The sequence below is a fragment of the Erythrolamprus reginae genome, chromosome 1 (genome assembly GCF_031021105.1).
Source record: "Erythrolamprus reginae isolate rEryReg1 chromosome 1, rEryReg1.hap1, whole genome shotgun sequence".
NCBI classification, from domain to species: domain Eukaryota; kingdom Metazoa; phylum Chordata; class Lepidosauria; order Squamata; family Dipsadidae; genus Erythrolamprus; species Erythrolamprus reginae.
The window spans coordinates 360,086,798-360,110,280 of NC_091950.1; the positions used below are offsets into that span (position 1 = coordinate 360,086,798).

General features: G+C 39.2%; 1 protein-coding gene across 1 annotated transcript in view; it reads left to right on the forward strand.

Moving 5' to 3' along the window:
- Positions 1 to 6,586: 6,586 nt before the first annotated feature.
- Positions 6,587 to 23,483, forward strand: part of HHIPL2 (HHIP like 2) — a 28,417-nt gene continuing 11,520 nt past the window's right edge. Inside the window, exons 1-5 of the mRNA XM_070741090.1 lie at positions 6,587 to 7,013; positions 14,141 to 14,793; positions 15,817 to 15,960; positions 17,709 to 18,040; positions 21,822 to 21,948. Coding sequence (XP_070597191.1) covers positions 6,648 to 7,013; positions 14,141 to 14,793; positions 15,817 to 15,960; positions 17,709 to 18,040; positions 21,822 to 21,948 — 1,622 coding nt within the window. The 5' untranslated portion in view covers positions 6,587 to 6,647. The remainder of the gene's footprint in view (positions 7,014 to 14,140; positions 14,794 to 15,816; positions 15,961 to 17,708; positions 18,041 to 21,821; positions 21,949 to 23,483) is intronic.

Genomic DNA, 23,483 nt, shown 5'->3' on the forward strand with positions numbered 1-23,483 from the left:
GCATTGTATACGCTTTGGCAAGTTCCAAATTTTAGCAATACTAGTCACCTTTTTATTAATATTTTTGACATTTATTTTCTGAATGTCCTATCTTAAAACCATAGGAATAACACTTAATTTAATTGTATTATTATTGGCTGCCAAATGGGTTTGGGTGGCTTACAAGTAAAAATCAACTTATTAAAACAAAAATATAACAGATCAGAAAAGCAAAGTTCTAAAATCTAAAATTGCCTTGTCCTCAAAACCTGGAAGAATGATCAGAGGCAGAATCTTTTTTTGGGTGTGTGTGTGTGAGGGGGGACATTCCAGAGGGCAGGAATTGCAAAAAATTAGGCATGTATCTTGGGTCTACAAGTGTTGTGGTTAGCTCTGGCCCAGCTCCTGCCCCAAAGACTGTGGACATCCACATGCTGCAGGCCTGTTTTGCCCCCGGTGGAATCTGCTGATGAAGGCTCCTCTGACCAAGAAGACATGAATGACAGGGAGGAGGAGAGTGTGGCAGACAGCTCAGAAGGAGATCAATTATCTAGCTCCTCCTTGGATTCAGAACAAGAGTTAATGATACAGCCACGCATGCGAAGAGCGATGCATAGGCAACAACAACTGAGAGATTATTATCAAAGAAAACGAGACCACCTGTGGTTGGGTGGGGCTGTGGTAATTAGTGAGGCTGCTATAAATAGCAGCCTGTGGTTTGGCCATTGTGGAGGATTATCTGATCGTTGTGTTTCGTGATTGCTTTACTGACTTTGACTTTTTGTATGCTGATTTTTCCCGCTTTGAAACTAAACCAGAGTAAAGTGTGTTTCACTTTGTGAAAGAAGAAGGACTGTGAATTGCCTCACAGCTGCAAGCTAAGTATCACAGAACTGATAAGGGACTTGTACAAATTACCAGTTTGTTTGGAAATGAGTGCTCTTTGCTATATCAAAAGAGGGCTTAGTTTAAGTGAATTTTCATTATAAATAACATTGTTTTGAATTTTCAAATGTGTGTGTGTCTGAAATTTGTACCTGTGAATTTTTGGGAGGATTCTACCAGAGAACCTGACAGAACAACAAGTTATACAGTATAATAATAATAACAGTTAGAAGATACCTTGGAGGTCTTCTAGTCCAACCCACTGCTTGAACAGGAGACCCTACACGGCTTCAGACAAATGGCTATCCAACATCTTAAAAACTTCCAGTGTTGGAGCATTCACAACTTCTGGAGACAAGTTGTTCCACTGATCAGTTGTTCTAACTGTCAGGAATTTTCTCCTTGGTTCTAAGTTGCTTCTTTCCTTGATTAGTTTCCACCCATTGCTTCTTGTCCTACCCTCAGGTTCTTTGGAAAATAGCCTGATTCCCTCTTTGTGGCAACCCGTGAGATATATTAAAATACTGCTGTCATGTCTCCCCAGTCCTTCTTTTCATTAAACTAGACATACCCAGTTCCTGCAACCGGTCTCCATATGTTTTAGCCTCCAGTCCCCTATTCATCTTGTTGCTCTTCTCTGCACTCTTTCTAGAGTCTCAGCATCCTTTCTACATCGTGGTGACCAAAACTGAATGCAGTATTCCAAGTGTGGCCTTACCAAGGCCTTTTAAAGTGGTATTAACACTTCACGTGATCTTGATTCTATCTATCTGTTAATGCAGCCTAGAACTTTGGGGTTTTGGGCAGCTGCTGCACACTGTTGGCTCATATTTAAATGGTTGTCCAGTAGGACTCCAAGATCCTTCTCACAGTTGAGCAAGGTATCACCTATATTCAGTGAAGGACTCCAAAATTTTTTACTACCACACTGTCGGTGTGGCTTATTTTGTGGGTGTGGCTTGTCAGCCATGTGACCAGATGGAAGTGGCTTGACAATCATGTGACTGGGGTGGTGCTGGTGACTTAAAGATCATGTGACTGGCTTAAAGGTGGCCAACGTGACGTCACTCATGTCAAGGGTTAGGGTGTCTGGCCTCTTCTTGCCTCAAAGAGATACAATTTCTCTATCGTTCAGGTAGGGACATCATAGGACCAGAATATCTCCGGGACCGCCTTCTGCCACACAAATCCAGCGACCAATTAGGTCCCACAGAGTTGGCCTTCTCCGGGTCCCGTCGACTAAACAATGTCGTTTGGCGGGTCACAGGGGAAGAGCCTTCTCTGTAGCAGCCCCGACCCTCTGGAACCACCTCCCCCCTGAGATTAGAACTGCCCCCACCCTCCTTGCCTTTCGTAAACTTCTTAAACCCACCTTTGCCGTCAGGCATGGGGGAACTGAGACATCTCCCCCCGGCCTATACAATTCATGTATGGTATGTTTGTGTGCATGTCTGCTTTAATAACGGTTTTTTAAAATGTTTTTAAATTATTAGATTTGTCTTGAATTGTTTTATTGTTGTTGTGAGCCGCCCCGAGTCTACGGAGAGGGGCGGCATACAAATCTAACAAACAAACAAACAAACAAACAAACAAACAAACAAACAAAGTATTAAAGTCATTAAAGGTGATAACCAGTATCTTGCATTGCACTTGGAAGCTGAATGGCAACCAGTACTAACAAAGCAGCTGAATTATGCATTTATAACATTCTGGACCAGCTACAGCCCATGTACAGCACATTACATTAATCCAATTGTGAGGTAACTAGAACATGAATGATTGAAAGACCTGGTTCTGGAAAGGTGCATTTTTGCACAAACTAAATCTACAGGGCCTCTTGGTTACAGCTTCCACCTGCTCTATGAATAAGAGTGGATAGGCCTAGGTCAGTGATGGTGAATCTATGGTATGGGTACCACAGGTGGCACGCGGTGGCACGCTGAATATTGACAGCCCCAGAGACATTCTAAGTCATTCAGAGTTATGCAGTAATTAAATAATTAACAGTGTGTGTCTTGTATTAGCTCCACCCATTATGATGTAAAATCCTGCCATGTCATACATGCATCATTTCCTCCTTGAAAATCTCCATTTTGCTCTCTCTCTTTTTCTTTTGTCTGCAACGATGTAGCACGCATCTAAGATGCCTCTGATAGGCATTAACTATATTTTCTTATTTTTCGTAATAAAAGTAACTTTGTTTGAAAGCTGAGTCTCTACTTTAATCCATCGACTGATTTATTATAGTCCACGCGGGCTGTAATTTATCCTAAATCTGTCACGCGGAACCATATCTGCTGGCACACGAGCTGTTTCTCTAGCTCAGTTCCAAAGTGCATGTGTGTGCCAGCCAGCTGATTTTTGGCTTGCACAGAGGACGTTTTTGGCTTCCAGAGAGCCTCCGGAGGGGATGGGGGAGTCCAGGGAAGCCTTTGGAGCCTGTGGAGGGCAAAACATGAGCCTATGGGGCCCACCAGAAGTCGGGAAACAGTCTGTTTCCGGCCTCCAGAGGGCCTCTGGGAGGTAAGAGAAGCTGTTTTCACCCTCCCCAGGCAATAAATTATGGGTGTGGGCACTCGCGTGTGTGCGATAGACCATGCTCTTTCGGCACCCAAGGGAATAAAGGTTTGACATCACTGGCCTAGGTGATTTCAAGATTGTCCACATGTCTTGCAGCAGAAGTATAACAGAAGGATGCCTTGAGATCTGGAGGACCAAACTGGACCAGATAAGTTCTCAGAGCAATCCCATATGCCTTCTAGCCATCTAATTTAGTGTATCTAGTTTCTCAAATTTCAATCCCCTGACAGTCCCCTCAAGGTTCCTATCAAATCTCAATAAGACTAAAAGTGTGTTTGAAGATAAATATTGCAGAAATCTGAACTTTGCATTTAGCATAGGTTGATTTACAACGCAAAGGTACTGTACTTTTTAGCATAGAGCTTATAAAGAGAAAATTAACGAAGGTGTCTCGATTATCAATCCATACATTTATTTCTATTTTAGAGAATTGAAAGTAAGCTTGTTTGAAACACTAAAGAACAGGTTCTTTAAAGAACATTCTATCATGGGTATGTATCTATGTTATGCTTTAAAATAGCATTAATCCATCCAGCCCAACCCCTAGAAGTCCTTGGAACTGTATCTTCGATGTGTGACTAGACAAAGCAACTCACAAAGACATCCAGCAGAGAACGTCTAGACTTGGACAAGGCAGTTTCTCCTGCCCGTCAATGAATAATGAAAAACATAAAAATGAGCAAGACAGCTGTTACAGAAGGATGACATCAGCCTTCATTGCTATTGGCCAATGTATATTTCTTCTATTATGGTCTTGTGGATGAATCCACATCAGTTACAATTCTCACAACAAGCCTATTGGGCAATAGTAGAACTGAATTTCCCTTCAGCTACTTCTAGTAACTTCAGCCCATTTCCAGCAACTCCCATCATTTTTCAGCAAGCTGCAAAGTTCTTTCCCTTTTCTGCAGCTTACTTGATATCTACATTAGATTTATTTATTGATTTGATTTGATTTGACTTCTATGCCGCCCAGTCTCAAAGAACTCATACTTAGATGCCGAGAAAATTGGAGAAGCCTAACCTTGCCAGATTGCTTCTTGATTGTACATGACTCCTGTTGTCTTGTGGTCTTCGGGCAAGGGCATTAATACAACACTGCTTTAGTGCATTGGAAAAATGCATCAGCCATGCAAAGAATATCTTTAAAAAACATTTTTCATGATGGTGGTGCTTGGGAGGCCATTTTGTGGCTTGCAGACCATGGCAGATAGATTTAATTGTTCCTTACATCTATTAAGTTTCATTGAAGGACTGACTTGGTAGAAGTTGAATATTGCCATATGATTTGAGTGGGGCTTTGGGTTCATAGAAGGCTAATGAGGGAGGGTAGTTTGATTCACAATTACCCTATACAGTTTTGAGTTACAGCCGATTCTTTCTTGACCTGTCTAGTGGATTCACAAAGCATGTGCAGTTTATAATGTGTAAATCCAATCAAAAGTAACAGCAAAAATAGGCACAAGAATTAAAAAAACTAAAGTAAAATATAGCAAAAACAACAGTCGAATAAAGCAGAGTAAAACGTTCAAATAAAAATGATAGAAGATTAATAACCAATGTAAATTTTGGAGAGAAAAGTAATTAGCTATCAGTTAATTACTTAATTGCTGATCATAGTCTTGCACTTTCTCACAGTGATCACAATTAGATAAAATTTCAGTCTACATGTAGAGAATTTTTGAACGGCTAATTTAGACAGGATCAGAGCTCAATAGCAAAGCGTGCACTTTATTTTTTTAATTTTATAATTAATTTTTGTTTGCATTTGTAACATTTTTTGTTAGTTCTCAAATATATTTTAAAAGAAACAAATAAATACCAACAAAAGACAAAGGGAAAACAACAACAAAACAAACAAAAAAATGTGATATCAGCAAACATTCAGTATTTCTGCATTGCTACATCAGATATGTCATTAAATTCTATAATAATGTACATATTAATTAATTACAGTAATATTTGTATTATTTCATACAATCACAAAGTCCCTATTCAAATCATTCATGTTTACATATTTATATTCTTTATTTTACTAATCTTTATATATCTTTTTGTGATCTTTTTATTTCTATTTCTGAACTCAAATCTATCTGTGCCATTTTGCCAATATTTCATGATATTCAGAATCTTTTTGGCTCCTTAATTCCACCATCAGTTTATCCATTTCAGAACAATTATATATTTTATTAATTACTGCTTTTTCTGAGGGGGTTTCTGTATTTTTTCAATATTGGATGAAGGTAATTCTGGCTGCAGTCGTAATATGTAATATTAGATATTTTTCGGCTTTACTATATTGCTTTATTATTCCCAATAAGAACAATTCTGGTAAGAATTCTTTCTTTGTTTCTATTCAGAGCGTGCACTTTATATACAGAAGATATATAGTACAACCAGTATTCTTAAAGTCCACAGTTTTCCAAAATCAGACAAAAACCAGATACTGCTAGGTCATTAGGGACATGACCTTCTGTTCATGTGATGTCATTGCTCAGAATAAAAAAAAATCCCGTGGTTCCCTTGTTTGGCTAGCATCTCTAGTATAAGCATGTGTATATATGTGTGTGTGTATGAAATCTGTTCGTCTCAATCATTTAAAATATATTATTGTGAGGCTGAAATATATTGAAGTACTGTTAATCCAAAATTGTTGCAGTGAGAAGCAATTCCTTTAAATTACCTAGGATTGAAAATCTTATTTTTGTTTCAATATGCTTAGGGGCAGATGTGGAGGGAGGAATCGTGTTTCTTTATACTTCAGTCTGGCTAAGCTGAAATAAATTGGAATGGGAACGTAACCTATGAACATGATTCATCTTCCTTCTGAGCTATTTGGCTGAAGTTTGGGAATCATTTGGAACTGGAAAAAAACAGACACACACACATCACCGTAACCATAGACCAGACATCCCGGTATGGCTGCAGCAGCTGTCATTCTTCAGTCTGTCTGCCTATTTTCCTCTTATTGATCTCTATCTGGATGTGTTCTTGAATGAAATCTATGGTGTTCAAAGGAGCAGACAATTTCGTGAAAAAAGAAGGAGGGAGGCGTGGAATTGCAAGGAGGCGGACTGGAAAGTTGCTTCTTAGCTCACTATTAGCAAACTTAATGAGACAGGGAGGGATTAGGCTGTGTGTGTGTGTGTGCCTGCATGCCTGGAAACAAACCTGAGCAAACATTGGGCTCTACAGCTTAGAAGATGAATAAACCCTATTTTCCAGATGGACACATATCAGGTTCACATGACCCCAGGGAACCTCCAGGGGAGAAAACTACCGTCCATAGTTCCAGAATTTCTCTCCATGCATCTTATTTCTTCATTTGCATCTCCATACTTCTTTTGCACCAAGCTGTAGTTCTCCTGGGACATCCCCAGTGCCTGGACTATGGTCCTCCTTTCCAGCCTCCTTTCCACCTGGAGTTTTGCTCTTCTTATGAAACATTTGGCTGTTGTGAGCAAGAGAAGGACAACCACATTGCTGCCAAATACTGGGACATCATGGATTATATTGATCCTCAAGCCCAAAAACTATGTGGAGGATTCATCAAAGATATCTTGTGTCAGGTAAGGTAATGTTGAGTAGCCTCATCTTCCTCATATGCCCTTATGGTGGATAGGATTGTTGGCCTTTCTGAGAAATGGTGGGAATGGTAAATTAAGAATTTGCATCTGAGGTTCCCAGGAGGACTTTTCTACTGGTAAGTAAGGTGAACCTATTTTTCAAATTTGCTTTGCATACAAATTATTGTTTTAGTTATATCTCCCAGAATCATTTGCTTATGAGATAGACAATGATATAATTTAAATAGATAGATGATAGATGATAGATAGATGGATAGATAGATAGATAGATAGATGCTAACTATATTATAATTGAAAGATTCTGTTAAACTACTAAACCAATAATTCCAGCATGACTCAAGAGTAGAAATTTGCCATCTGATGAATTCACAGTTCCAAGTAAGTATGAAGCTGCAGCTGGAGAGAATAATGTTCATTTGCTCTTCTCTTCTCTGAAAAAAATGTAAAGACAGTTTGAAAAGAAAATAAGTGCTTATGACTGAACGTTTTAGTTCCTGGTAAGCATATTTTTCAAATTTCATACAGTATTAATTTGGGATAAGCCTGTTTGGACAGTGGCAGCAGTATGATAAATTATATATCTATATCTATATAAAGCAAACTACAAGAAGCAAAAATGTCCTCAAATCAGTTTATGGAAGAATGATAATCTTCCTCTGTCTGTCAAGCTAAGCAAGACAGTTGTGAGTTCAGGAAGAAGATTATGGAATGTTATATTAGAGTGCAACAAAAAATAATCCACAATGTTCAATTTGATGGAATAAAATATAAAGTTGCATTCTTGTCAAAGGATTGGGCTGATTATTTCATTTTCAGGGGTTAAACCAAATGACCTTTTTGTGTCTTTTCAAATGACCACAGGTAGAAACTCAGCAAGTGAATCAAATCAGCCCGCAGACCTTATTATTTTGATTTTTGTCTAGACTGCATTTTAATGACCTGCAATAGTCATGCTCCTGAAGACAGTCTTAAATCAGACAATTGGATTCACAGAACAACTGTTGGAAGAGCCCCCTTCTCTTTTTTTCTCTGTCTCCTAGCCTTCTCCCTGCCTTGCCAGCCATCCCACTGTTGTACAGGGGAACAATGATTTTCTGGTGGAGTTTTTCCTGGTCTCCTAAGGGTAGGAAGGGGTTTCCTTCTGAACAGAAGTCAAATTGTTGTGATTTTGCAATAGCAAGACCATTTAAACTTATATACACAGTGCTTTACAGTCCTCTCTAAGTGGTTTACAGAGAGTCGGCATATTGCCCCCAACAATCTGAGTCCTCATTTTACCCACCTTGGAAGGATGGAAGGCTGAGTCAACCTAGAGCCTCCTGAGATTCAATCTGCCAAATTGTTGGCAGCTGGTGATCAGAAGAAGTAGCTTGCAGTACTGCAGTCTAACTACTGCACCACTGAGGGTCTACCTCGGTGGTGCCATATGCCAGCAATGAGCAGCAAAATTAAAAAAAATTAACCCCCCAAAACAAAAACAAAAATCAACAATGATCAACATTGTTCCCTCTTGACATTCTCTCATCAATGTATAGGCCATCCTATAGGTATGTTCTAATATTGTTAAGTCAGCATATAACTGTTTTCAGGACTCCATTTTGAAAAGAATTGTACAGATGCTGAACCCTAAGTTATTGGGAGGCTCAATCAGCGCTGGCTTGCTCCCAGTTCGGACCTGTTCTTAGAACCGGTAGCACCCGGGATTTCTGTATATGCGCAGAAGCATTGCATTTGTGCGTGAGCACATGTGTGAATTGATAGCAAAGGGTTTTAGAACCCATACTGGGCTCAATGCAATTTTGCAATTCAGGTATAGACTTTATTATTTATTTATTTATTAAATTTATTTGCCATCTATCTCATTTTGAAGTACAGTAGTACCTCTACTAATGAACTTAATTAGTTCCGTGACCAGGTTCTTAAGTAGAAAAGTTTGTAAGAAGAAGCAATTTTTCCCATAGGAATCAATGTAAAAGCAAATAATGTGTGCAATTGGGGAAACCACAGGGAGGGTGGAGGCCCTGTTTCCTCCCAGGAGATTCCTAGAGAGGCCCCACGGAGGCTTCTCCCTGCCTTTTCCGGTTACAGTTTCAGAGGCTCGGGTTTGTAAGTGGAAAATGGTTCTTGAGAAGAGGCAAAAAAATCTTGAACACCCGGTTCTTATCCAGAATAGTTCGTAAGTAGAGGCATTCTTAAATAGAGGTACCACTGTACTTCTAAAAAAACAAGACATTCTACATGGCTCACAGCATAAAAACATTAAAATCATCAGAGATAAAATGAAAATTGAAACAAAGTATAATCATTATGATCCCGCTATATAGAATGCTGGTAAGACCACATTTGGAATACTGTGTTCAGTTCTGGAGACCTCAACTACAAAAAGATATTGACAAAATTGAACGGGTCCAAAGACGGGCTACAAGAATGGTGGAAGGTCTTAAGCATAAAACATATCAGGAAAGACTTAATGAACTCAATCTGTATAGTCTGGAGGACAGAAGGAAAAGGGGGGACATGATCGAAACATTTAAATATATTAAAGGGTTAAATAAGGTCCAGGAGGGAAGTGTTTTTAATAGGAAAGTGAACACAAGAACAAGGGGACACAATCTGAAGTTAGTTGGGGGAAAGATCAAAAGCAACATGAGAAAATATTATTTTACTGAAAGAGTAGTAGATCCTTGGAACAAACTTCCAGCAGATGTGGTAGATAAATCCACAGTAACTGAATTTAAACATGCCTGGGATAAACATATATCCATCCTAAGATAAAATACAGAAAATAGTATAAGGGCAGACTAGATGGACCATGAGGTCTTTTTCTGCCGTCAGACTTCTATGTTTCTATGTTTCTATCATGAGAAGGGGAGGAGTTGGGGGAGTATCACTTCCAGTCAGTAAAGGGCTGCATTTTTTTTTACTGCCACACTGTGGGCATGGCTTATTTTGTGGGTGTGGCTTGCTGGCCATGTGACAGGTGGGAGTGGCATGACGATCATGTGACTGGGGGGCATGGCATAAAGGTCATGTGACTAGCTTGAAGGTGGTCAACATGATGTCACTCATGTCAAGGGTTTGGGTTAGGATTACGGTGCCTGGCCTCTCCTCGCCTCAAAGAGATACAATTTCCCTATCTATTGACTATTACTGAACATCCAAAATATACTATTTAAACCTATGTATATATGCCATTTGTGTACATACATATTATACAAAGGCACACATAAATATACATTATCTGCTATTTAAACTGTATGTGTATGTATGCACACACGCATGGACGCACAATGCTTCAAAAATTATACACATTCAACCTCATTTACTGCAATAGCCGCCCCGAGTCTTCGGAGAGGGGCGGCATACAAATCTAAATAATAAATAAATAAATAAATAAATAAATAAATAAATAGGAAAAACATACCCAGAGCTCAGAAGGGAAGAAAGAAAGAAAAATCTGTACCCCTAAGAGCCCATCATTTCTTCCAGCATGATACTCCAACTCCCCCAGGGCCCCAAGCCATCTGGCACAGCTAGATCTGACCTTGAGGAAGTTCATAAGGATGGGAGCCAATCTCACCTCAGGGAGTAAGAGGGATATTCCAAAGGGCAGGAGCCATTTTTTAAAAAACAAAACATTAAAAAAAAGGATTACGTAATAGATTTCCTCTCAGTGCAAAGACCAACTTCAGAAGACAAATTTTCTAAACAGCCACAGCTGGAGAGAAAAGGATTAAGCCAAATCTTATTGCCCATCTGTACCAAGTTTCATTATTATCATCTTATAGCTGATGAGTTTACACCATGAACCTGCACTTTAAATAAAATACATTTTAATTGCATCACTGTTGGAATCCCATATTCATTTTCCTAATACAAAACCTATGATGTCAGTAGTCTAAGTAGACTTATTCAGGGTTGTGCTGTGACTCGTGTCTATTTGAATCTTTTAGCATGCTTGTTATGTCTTGGCATACTGGTCATTTCTAATTAGGCAGCAATCTGCTGGACTCCGATTCCCCAAATTTTCAGCCATTCACTGTAGTTGCTGAAAGCTGCCAATGAATGCATTTTAGATTAATAAACAAAATTGTTATTAACTTCTACAAGAAATGTTTAATTTTTTTTCTCAAATAGAAACCCCAAAGCATAGTTCCCTCTAAGCTGAGCAGTGAGCAATCACTCACTTAAAAATCATCATCAACTCAGAGTTTTCCAAACCTGCCCAGAAGCCGAGAGGGAAAGAGTGAGAGGGAAGGAGAGAGAGAGGAAGAGAGGAAGAGAGAGAAACAGATAGAAAAAAGAGAGGAAGGAAAAGAAAAAGAAAAAGAATGGGAGTAAGGAAGAGAGAAAGAAAATCAAAATGTAGTTTGAAACTAGCTCAACTATTTAAGTGGCATTTTGATATTGATAGAGTTGCCCTATTATGAGCTCACTGTTATAGACACACAGTACAGTATTTTATTTTGATATTCTCTGAGGCAAAAGAGGGTGGGTTTTTTATTTATTTATTTATTTGTTTGTTTGTTTGTTTGTTTATTTATTTATGAATTATTTCTGTGCCGCCAAGTCCTGAAGGGACTGCCGCTCAGACACTATACTTTTCCGCCCCCCCCCCAAAAAAAAATTTGAGGGAACACTGCCCCAAAGATCATAATATTCTGTTTTTGAACGTTTCTTGGGCCTTTTCCCAATAGGGGCAAAGCAGTTGAGCGAATTAGAGTAAAATGGAAGATGATCCACCAGTAACCTGAATAGAAAATTACTTAGGGTCAGCTTCACACTGGGATATTTGAAGGTTCCATTCCTGACACTTCATAAAGAATCCAAGGATTTATCTGTTCTAACTTGGTATATCCCTGAAAATCCCTGATTGGGGTCCTACTGGCAGAAACATCACCACCAACAGATCAACGTGTATAAAAGCAATTCTCCCGGCCTTCCAACAGAACATTTCTGCATAAACATTTTTTTGTCCATTCAGAACATCAATTTTCAGATTAGGATTGTTCTCTAAAGGGTTGATTGATTAAAAAAAGGTTTGCAGTTGTATGGGAACCTGATTTCAAGACATTTTTTTATAGGAAAGGAATATGATGCAGGATACTTTTGGACACCATTTGGATCATTTATTAGAGGCTCTCAAGAAGAAAGGAAGGAATAGCAATAGCGTTTAGATTTATATACCACTTCACAGTGCTTTACAGCCCTCTCTAAGCGGTTTACCGAGCGTAAGCATATTGCCCACAGCAATATGGGTCCTCATTTTACCAACCTTGGAAGGATGAAAGGCTGAGTCAACCTTGAGCCTGGTGAGATTTGATTTGCCAAACTGCTGGCAGCCGGTGATCAGCAGAAGTAGTTTGCAGTATTGTACTCTAACCACTGTGCCACCGAGGCTGCTAGGAAGATAGATAGATAGATGTTCACACAAACAGAGAATGTTTTACAACTGCTAACTAGAATTATTGAAGCCTTTACACATTGCTGACCACTAATTCTATGTAGATCTAAATCAGTGGTGTCAAACCCGCAGAGTCATATTGTCATTACGTGCGACTTTCCCTCCTTTGCTAAACTGGGGTGGGCATGGCCAGCACGCGACACATCTGGTCCAACCCTGATCTAAATTAATGACTATGTAGTGGAAGCAAATTTTTCAAATGAGCAAATGGAATCATTAAACAGTGGGCGCTGTGGGAATGAAATTATCATGCACCCAATTCTTATTGAGAGAGAATAAGAATAGCAAACAGAACACCCTTTCAATTACCAATTATCATATGGAAAAATAAAAAGCAGCAGAGGGGCAGACGTTTTTGTTTATTGTTAAGGCAATTTAATTCTTATGTCAACCCAAAGGAATGTCTTAACTTTAGTCATGCTTAGTCACAATGGATGTTACTTGTATTCTTTGATATAGAAACAAAGCAGGGAAAAGATTTGGACTTTAAGCAATAGATCATAAACCTAAGGAAATGGTGGGAAAATGGGTATTGATTTTGTTACTTATAGACGTACAGAGTAAATTTGCATAGCTGCTGCTGATTGGACAATGTAGCGGCAGCAGAAATAAACTGCTGTTACTGGCTGGCTGGTTTCAGGGAAGCCGTTAAAAGTAACTTCCCTGCAGCTTGCCGGCAGTCTGTTTTCACTTCAAGCTAAGTAAATAAAAGATGCTGAAGTGTCCTACGTCTTGACACTTCATTCGTGCTCAAATCTATCATATTTTTTCTTTTTATTTGGAGTAAAAGCTTGGCTTCAACTGGTTTAATAAGATGGTTTTAGGTAACTTCAAAAAGTACTGTGAAAATATAAAATATGTGAGGTAAATTAAACCGCAATTCCTTTGACCTAAACTTTTCAAAGAATTCATGACTTTTTCTGGAACCTTCTCAGCTCCTGGGCCCCCATAAGAGATCCAAATTTAATTTTTTTAACTTTTAGCCTAGACTCAAATAATCAATGAGTTAATGACTATGTTGGATCCAATGTATTATTTATTCCTCCATTCTGCAGGAAAAAATTAAAAATATTGTAGACAATTATATTCCTTAAGAACATGAAGGAGCCAGATGAGGCTCCTTCAAACCAGTGGGCCAGACGAGGAACCACGGATGGAAGTTGACCAAGGAGAGATTCAACTTGGAAATAAAGAAGAACTTCCTGACGGTCAGAGCAATCAACCAATGGAATGGCCTGTCAGTGGAGGTTGTTAACGCCCAACACTGGAGACTTTCAAGAAAAGACTGGACTGCCATCTGGCTGGGGAAATGTAGGATTTCCTGCTTGAGCAGGGGGTTGGACTTGAAGATCTGCAAGGTCACTTTCAACTCAAATGAATGAATGAATGAATAAATGAATGAATAAATGAATGAATAAATGAATGAATAAATGAATGAATAAATGAATGAATAAATGAATGAATAAATGAATGAATAAATGAATAGAAACAAATAAATGAATAGAATGAATGAATAAATAAATAAATGAAGTCCTGCCGATATGAAATGTCTTTATACCTATTTATTCACATTTGAGTTAAGCAGACATAATCACCATCCATTCCATAATGTTTCAGAGAATAACCGTGTTTTAATCTTTAACAGGAATGCTCGCCCTATGCAGCCCATCTCTATGATGCTGAGAACCCCCAGACGCCCCTTCGAAACCTCCCTGGTCTTTGTTTTGACTACTGCTCAGAATTCCACCTCTACTGCCGTTCCGCAATCACTCTGCTTACGGATGACAGGCACATTCAAGAATGGTGTGAGAGAAACAGGACCCATTTCTGCAACATCCTAAACATTCATGATAAAGACTATTGCTTCCCTGATGTAGTGAAGAACACTGATCTTAACAATAATTTGGGTGTTGTGGTGGCAGACAAGAAAGGTTGCCTTCAACTGTGCCTCAAAGAAGTGGCCAATGGGCTGAGGAACCCTGTGCTCATGGTGCATGCCAATGACAATACCCACCGGATGTTCGTAGCTGAACAAGTGGGCCTTGTGTGGGTTTACCTCCCAGACGGAAGTAGATTAGAAGAACCTTTTCTAGACATTAAGCAATTGGTGCTGACTACCCCCTGGGCTGGGGATGAGAGAGGCTTCCTTGGGATGGCTTTCCATCCTCAATACAAAGTAAACGGGAAATTCTACATCTATTACTCCTACCAGGACAAGAAAAAGGTGGAAAAAATCAGGATTAGTGAACTGATGGTCTCCACACTTGATATCAACAAGGCAGATATAACCACAGAACGGTAATAATTCCTTTTCTTTACTTGCTTTCTTCCAAGGCTGAGGACATATTTTGGTCATTTCATTTACATAAAACCTTAAAAACTAAAACTCTGATCCATAAACAGGCTTTTCTGTTATTTTAGTGAGGAATGTCATGACTGATATTTTAAGGTCCTGATTAGTGATGGGCGAACCGAACCTGTACAATTCGGGTCCATACCAAATTTTGTGGTGTTCGATATGCCGAACATGAACCCGAAATTTTTCCAAACTTGGGCAAAGTTCGGGGTCGTGTTCGGCGTTTGGAGCTTTGACGTCACCATCAGGTTGCTAAGGATGCCAAGGTGATCACTTCCTGGATTCCATGGAATCCAGAAAGTGATCACTTTGGCGTCCTTAGCAACCTGCCGGTGACATCAAAGCTCCACCCCTGGAATCTCTTCATGGGAGGGATTCCCCGTTCGGGTTCGAGTTCAGATTCGGTTCAGGTTCGGCCAAATTTTGTGTAAAATTCAGCCGAACTTACTGACCCTGAATACCGTTGGGTTCGCCCATCACTAGTCCTGATTTACAAGCTGATCAACCAGTGTCCGATTCAGAACTAAGATTATTCGTGAAGGTACAGAGGAGGAGTCCTAAAAAAGGCTTCATGAGATCATGATATGCAGAAGACCGTTAAGAGTGTCTGTCATACTCCAAAAAAAGCAGCAATGCTCCTATGACATTAAAAGTTGTGCTGACTCTATCTTATCATCCTGGAAGGATAGATGTTGATGGACATTATGTCCTTACCCAGATTTTATCATGTGCCTCTGATCAGCTTTAGTAGAAACTCAGAAATAGCAAAAGAATGCTAATGTCCTTTCTTTGTTTAGTGTAAGAAAAGTTAAACAAAAACACAAAGTTGATAACACGTTGTGATTAATGTTTGAATAAACAATCTGTTTGCAGGAAATCCTTGAAAGCCATCCAAGGCATCCAACTTTATCTATGTTTGTTTCTTCTTCTTCCCCTTTGCACATTGTTTTTCTTTTCTTCCTTAGGAATCTCTTAGAGATTGAACAACCAGCTGCTAATCATAATGGCGGAGCGATCCTGTTTGGGCTAGACGGTTACTTGTATCTGTTTACTGGAGATGGAGGAAAAACTGGGGACCCTTTTGGTAAATTCGGAAATGCTCAAAACAAGTAAATATAGCTACCTTTCATTGCATTTATATGGGAATTGTTATATGGCAAGGTTGTTAATGTAAACAGTTTAATAAAGCTAGTTATTGTAACTATTGCAAATTAAATTTTATTATACTTTGATTTGAGCCAGTTTGATGTAGTGGTTAAGCCAGTGCTGGCTTGCTACCAATACGCCCCAGAGCTCCTTTCTGGTAGCGGCCGCCACATTGTGCAATTTGTGCGTGACTCCTCTGGTGCCGTCTTCGCCAGTCAGTTGGGTGGCGTCATCTTTTTTTCAAAAGTTCGGTGCCTTTTTTGCTTCCTGAGCATGCACAGAAGCAAAATATCGCAAGGGGATGCTGATGTGTGTGAGATTTCAGTGACATTTTGCTACTGCGCATGCACGGAAGCAAAAAATGACCAAAATCATGTTCGCGCGAGCGTCGCCTCGCAAGATTTCAGGGCATTTTTGCTTCCTGCACATGCACAGAAGCAAAATTGTGCAAGAGGACGTGCATGTGAGCACCCGAATCAGCAAGATGCATACGCAGCACACAGGTACGCCGGTAAATGGAACCCATTGCTAGGTTAAGCCATTAGGTTAAAAACTGGAAGACTCTGAATTCTAGTCCTGCCACAAAGCCAGTCACATTCTCTCAACCCTAGGAAGGACACAATTTGTATTTGTATTTGTATTTATTAGATTTGTATGCCGCCCCTCTCCGAAGACTCGGGGCGGCTAACAACAATATAAAAAGACAATGCAAACAAATCTAATATTAAAAATAATCTAAAAAACCCCAATTTAAATAACCACTCATACATACAAACATACCATGTATAAATTCTATAAGCCTAGGGGTAAGGGAAATTTCAATTCCCCCATGCCTGACGACAGAGGTGGGTTTTAAGGAGTTTGCGAAAAGCAAGGAGGGTGGGGGCAACTCTGATATCTGGGGGGAGCTGGTTCCAGAGGGTCGGGGCTGCCACAGAGAAGGCTCTTCTCCTGGGTCCCGCCAAACGACATTGCTTAGTCGACAGGACCCGGAGAAGGCCTACTCTGCGGGACCTAACTGGTCGCTGGGACTCGTGCGGCAGAAGACGGTCCCGGAGATAGCGAAACACTTCTGAAAAACCTTATAAAAAAAACTGCAGGGATTTGTCAAGACAGTCTCCAAAAATCTGATTGAACCAAAGGGGAAAAATCTTTCTATCACTTTAAAAAACTATTTAATAAATCTGTTTTAAATATTATTGATGAAATGGCAGCTGTGCACTTTTCAAATAATGCTGCAATTTATTAATATAATCTCTTAAATAAAGTTACTAACTGCATATGTCAATAATAGTCCCTTAAAACAATGGAAAATATTAATCAGAACATATATTCAATGCACGGTAAACAGACAGACAAACAAATCAGTTAGATTTCTTAAAATACTGCTCACATTTGAGTATATTATTATAAATATTAGTATTCTGAATGAGGAGATCAAACCTTGGCTTAAAATTTAGTTCCTTGGAACTAAAATTTAGTTCCATGATGAAACAAAAAATAGACCAAGATTTACTCTGCTTCCCAAACCAGGCTAAATCTCTATTGAGGATACAACTACTAAATTATTTGCTGAGTAATACACTATATTATTTCATCTTTGGTATTTTAAACCAAGCCAAAACAATTATACATTTTTTAACTTATTGTAGACTTATGTTGTTTGTCCATGCCTTTAACCGTGCCTTCTTATGTCTTGCTTTTTTCTTAGGACTAGCTTGTTAGGGAAAGTTTTACGGATTGATGTGGATGGAAAAGGTCCCCAGGGAAGGCCCTACCGTATTCCCCATGATAATCCATTTTTCTTGGATCCCAACGCTCGCCCCGAAGTCTATGCGTATGGTGTGAGGAACATGTGGCGCTGCTCTGTGGATCGTGGAGATCCACTCAATCACAGGGGAAAGGGACGAATTTTCTGTGGAGACGTTGGCCAGAACAGGTTTGAAGAAGTGGATATAATCATCAAAGGCGGGAACTATGGTTGGAGAGCCAAGGAAGGGTTTGAGTGTTATGATACGAAACTGTGTCAAAATTCCTCACTAGGTAAGTATTATATAGAAACATAGAAGACTGACGGCAGAAAAAGACCTCATGGTCCATCTAGTCTGCCCTTATACTATTTCCTGTATTTTATCTTACAATGTATATATGTTTATCCCAGGCATGTTTTAAATTCAGTTACTGTGGATTTACCAACCACGTCTGCTGGAAGCTTGTTCCAAGGATCTACTACTCTTTCAGTAAAATAATATTTTCTCATGTTGCTTTTGATCTTTCCCCCAACTAACTTCAGATTGTGTCCCCTTGTTCTTGTGTTCACTTTCCTATTAAAAACACTTCCCTCCTGAACCTTATTTAACCCTTTAACATATTTAAATGTTTCGATCATGTCCCCCCTTTTCCTTCTGTCCTCCAGACTATACAGATTGAGTTCATTAAGTCTTTCCTGATATGGTTTATGCTTAAGACCTTCCACCGTTCTTTTAGCCTGTCTTTGGACCCGTTCAATTTTGTCAATATCTTTTTGTAGGTGAGGTCTCCAGAACTGAACACAGTATTCCAAATGTGGTCTCACCAGCGCTCTATATAAGGGGATCACAATCTCCCTCTTCCTGCTTGTTATACCTCTAGCTATGCAGCCAAGCATCCTACTTGCTTTCCCTACCACTCGACCACACTGCTCACCCATTTTGAGACTGTCAGAAATCACTACCCCTAAATCCTTTTCTTCTGAAGTTTTTGCTAACACTGAACTGCCAATGCAATACTCAGATTGAGGATTCCTTTTCCCCAAGTGCACTATTTTACATTTGGAAACATTAAACTGCAGTTTCCCTTGCTTTGACCATTTATCTAGTAAAGCTAAATCATTTATCATATTACAGACCCCTCCAGGAATATTAGCCCTATTGCACACTTAGAGTCATCGGCAAATAGGCAAACCTTCCCTACCAAACCTTACCCTATGTCACTCACAAACATATTAAAAAGAATAGGACCCAGAACAGACCCTTGTGGCACACCGCTTGTAACCTGTCTCTGCTCAGAATACTCGCCATTAACAATAACTCTCTGATGTCTATGCTTCAGCCAGCTTGAAATCCACTGAACTATCCAGGGATTAAGTCCAATCTTCACTAATTTATCTATCAGCTATTTATGTGGAACTGTATCAAAGGCTTTGCTGAAATCCAGATAGGCAATATCCACGGCACCACCTTGATCCAACACCTTTGTGTTATTCAAAGAAATCAATGAGATTAGTCTGACATGATTTGCCTTCAGTAAAGCCATGATGATTTGGGTCCAATAAGTTATTGTTTTTTAGGTGCTGATTTATCCTCTTTTTGAGTAGAGTCTCAATCATTTTAACTATAAGTTGCCTCAGAATTGCTAATAAGATGAACACCATGTGTAGACATCTCTAGAAGCTTGCTACTTTAAATTAAACAATAAAAACAATGTTATGGCATGGAAAAACCCTTTCATGCCTACATATAACTTCACAATACACATACCTACATCTTTAGAAGTAGGTGAAGGCCCCACAGCAAGGGTCAACCTATTGCTGAAAACTATCAAAGGAATTCACTAATCAAAAAATAGACATACATAACTCCACCTGGGGCATCATGGAACCACTTACATTTAATCAACTGAGACATTTTTCATACTTAAGGAAAATCTTTGATGAGAAGGTGTTGCAGAAAAGGCTAACCCTCATCAATACATGGCCCTATTTTTGTCTGCCTGCTCCTTAGAACATGTCATGATATAACAAAGCCTTGCCAGAACTCCCTTGGCACAAAGACCCATAGGATACGAGATACAGCACTAAAATATTAGGAAGTGGGTGGGATTATGTCTTATTCAAATCATGTTTTTCTTTTTTTAAAAACCCACTAGTTATCATGTATATGTGCTGCTAAGAAACTGGCATGGAGCTTATAGTGGGAACAGGGTCTGTCAGATCACAAGCCTACATTAAGCCAGCAGTGTGCAGCAGCTGCCAAACAAGAGTTCTGCCACAAATTCTGCCTCTCTATCAAAAGGTGGATCATGAAGCTTGTAATCATGTATTGATTTGGGGTTTGGCCTTCCCTGGACTTTCTCTGCAAACACTGCGGCTAAGGCTTTTACTGAGTTTCTAAATGAGTATTAGCAGTGATGGGCTACCAAAATTTTTACTACCACACTGTGGGCGTGGCTTATGCAGGACGCCCTACATTTTGTTTCAACATCTTTCAGTGCAAATTGGGGGCTCTGGGGTGGAGCTCCATTTTTGCTACCCCACTGTGTTGCCCCCACGTCCGGGCAGTAGCCCACCCCTGATTATCTACTATATAAAGTGTATGTATGCACAAGCACGCACAGCTCTTCTGAAATTATACACATTCAACTTCATTTACTGCAATAGGAAAAGTATAGCCAGAGCTCAGAAGGGAAAAAAAGAAAAAGAAAAAAATCAAAATTTTGCTACCGGTACTGTGTACCTGACCAAAATTTTGCTACCAGTACTGCATACCTGACCATACCCGTAAGAGCCCATCACTAAGTATTACTTATATATATGTCAATCAAGTAGGAAGCCCTGCCTGTAAACATTTAATATTTTGTTTACCTCACAAACAAACAAACAAACAATATTTAAATAGATACTTGGGCAGGCCTCTTACTTAAAAGACTGTTGCATTCATCATTGGGTCAAATGACAAGTACAGTGGCACTTCTACCTAAGAGCGCCTCTACTTACAAACTTTTCTAGATAAGAACCGGGTGTTCAAGATTTTTTTGCCTCTTCTCAAGAACTATTTTCCAGTTACAAACCCGAGCCTCCAAAGATGCAACCAGAAAAGGCAGGGGGCCTCTCTAGGAATCTCCTGGGAGGAAACAGGGCCAGAAAAGGCAGGGAGAAGCCTGTGTGGGGCCTCTCTAGGAATCTCCTGGGAGGAAACAGGGCATCCACTCTCCTATGAGAAAAATTGCTTCTTCTTACAAACTTTTCTACTTAAGAACCTGGTCACGGAATGAATTAAGTTTGTAAGTAGAGGTACCACTGTATATTAAGAACATTTAGTGTACTTAATCAAGAATAATATGCAAATAATTTTTGGGGGGTTAACACATAGTAGAAAACAATACCATGTTAATTGCTCAAAAATTAAGGAAGTAGTGTTCACAGAAATGATGCTCTATACCAGTGGTCTCCAATCTTGGCAACTTTAAGACTTGTGGACTTCAAGTCCCAGAATTCCTCAGCCTCAACTTTAAGACTTGTGGACTTCAAGCCCCAGAATTCCTCAGCTTTGCTGGCTGAGGAATTCTGGGAGTTATTTTATTATTATTATTTATTGGATTTGTATGCCGCCCCTCTCCGCAGACTCGGGGCGACTAACAACAGTGGTAAAACAACACGAACAATCCAATTAATAAAAACAACTAAAAAACCCTTATTATAAAAAACCAAACATACACACAAACATACCATAGTTGAAGTTCACAAGTCTTAAAGTTGTCAAGGTTGGAGACCACTGCTCTATACTGCTATTAACTGAATGCCCTGAAAGGGGTACTGGCCTGTTCCCGAGATACTATTCCCCCAATAAACTTTTCTTAACTTGGGTTTGTTTTGTATAGCTATAAATCTTGAGGTTCCTCCTTCTCTGCTAGTTTGGCTATTTAAGGATTAATACACTGGAAATGGAGATTCTTATTAGTAGATAATCGTAAGTTAACACTGGTATTACTCTTGATCAGGACATTTTTGCTTCTTTTTAGATAATCCAACAATTTCAGATGGGTAATTTCTGTTTCTTTTTAACAGAGGATGCACTTCCAATATTTGCTTATGGACGTTCTGTGGGAAAATCAGTCACTGGTGGATATGTTTATCGAGGGTGTGAATCTCCAAACCTCAATGGTCTTTACATTTTTGGTGACTTTATGAATGGGTAAGGGACAGTTATTTCCATTTACTTTTAAATACAGTAAAGTGTGAAATATATCAAGAAGGACAAAGTTTATTGATCACAAATACACTAGAATAGAATTCTTGGCTTTATTAGCCAAGCTCAGTGTACATAAAAGAAAACATAAATTTGTCAAGAATCATAAGGTACAACACTTAATAATTGTCATAGGATTCAAATAAGCAATCCGGAAATAATCAATATTAATATAAATCGTAAGGATATAAGCATTATTATTATTATTATTATTATAATTATTATTATTATTATTATTATTATTATTATATTATTTATTAGATTTGTATGCCGCTCCTCTCCATAGACTCGGGGCGGCTCACAATAGGTTTCAGTCATACAGAAGTGGGAGGAGATGGGTGATAGGAACGATGCGAAAAATAAATAGTAATAGTAATGCAGCCTGAGTGAATAATTTGACAGTGATGAGAGAATTATTTGTTTAGCAGAGTGATGGAAAAAATTGTTCTTGTGTCTAGTTGTCTTGGTGTGCAGTGCTCTAGTGACGTTTTGAGGGTAGGCCTTGAAACAATTTATGTCCAGGATGCAAGGGGTCCATAAATATTTTCACGGTCCTTTTTTTGACTCGCGCAGTATACAGGTCCTCAATGGAAGGCAGATTGGCAGCAATTGTTTTTTCTGCAGTTCTGATTGTCCTCTGAAGTCTGTGTCGGTCTTGTTGGGTTGCAGAACCAAACCAGACAGTTACAGAGGTGCAGATGACAGACTCAATGATTCCTCTGTAGAACTGTATCAGCAGCTCTTTGGGCAGTTTGAGCTTCCTGAGTTGGTGCAGAAAGAACATTTTTTGTTGTGCCTGTGATCAGATAAAATTCTGTTTATTTTGCCTGGGTATGCAAACATTTGTTTCTTTTCAACTATTCTGAGTGTTGTCCATTATGATTATTTATTTATTAAATTTATATACGCCACCTATCTCACCATTGAGATGAGACAATTATGCTTATTCAGTTCTGCAATTGCCACCAAATTTAAGAGGTTCTTTATCAGCTTTTATTCCAAGCTATAGCTGGCCATTACAGACAATCTGAATAGATGGCTGTCCAAACTACAGTATATGGGATTATATATTTGAAGATAGTGTGACCCACATTAGGTTAAGGCCAGTGGCTAGCAAAACTCTTGGAACACTGTTACTTTCCCACCCAAGGTGGTTCCTATTTTTCTACTTACATTTTACATGCTTTCAAACCACTAGGTTGGCAGAAGCTGGGACAAGTAATGGGAACTCACTCCGTTTTGCGGCACTAGCTGCCAAACTGCCAACCTTTCTGATTGATAAGCTCAAGTCTATAGGAAGTGACTTATTGAGGTTTTTGTTATACTGAAGTTCTAGCCTAAGCTTTCAAGTGAAAGTTATGAAAACCTTTTTTTAGAGAGGCTGAACCTAGGATCTTTTTCATGGAAGCAGAGCAGATGCTCCAACATGGATCTATGTTCATTCGTAGGTGAATGCAGTTGGCTCAGGATCACTAAGGTTT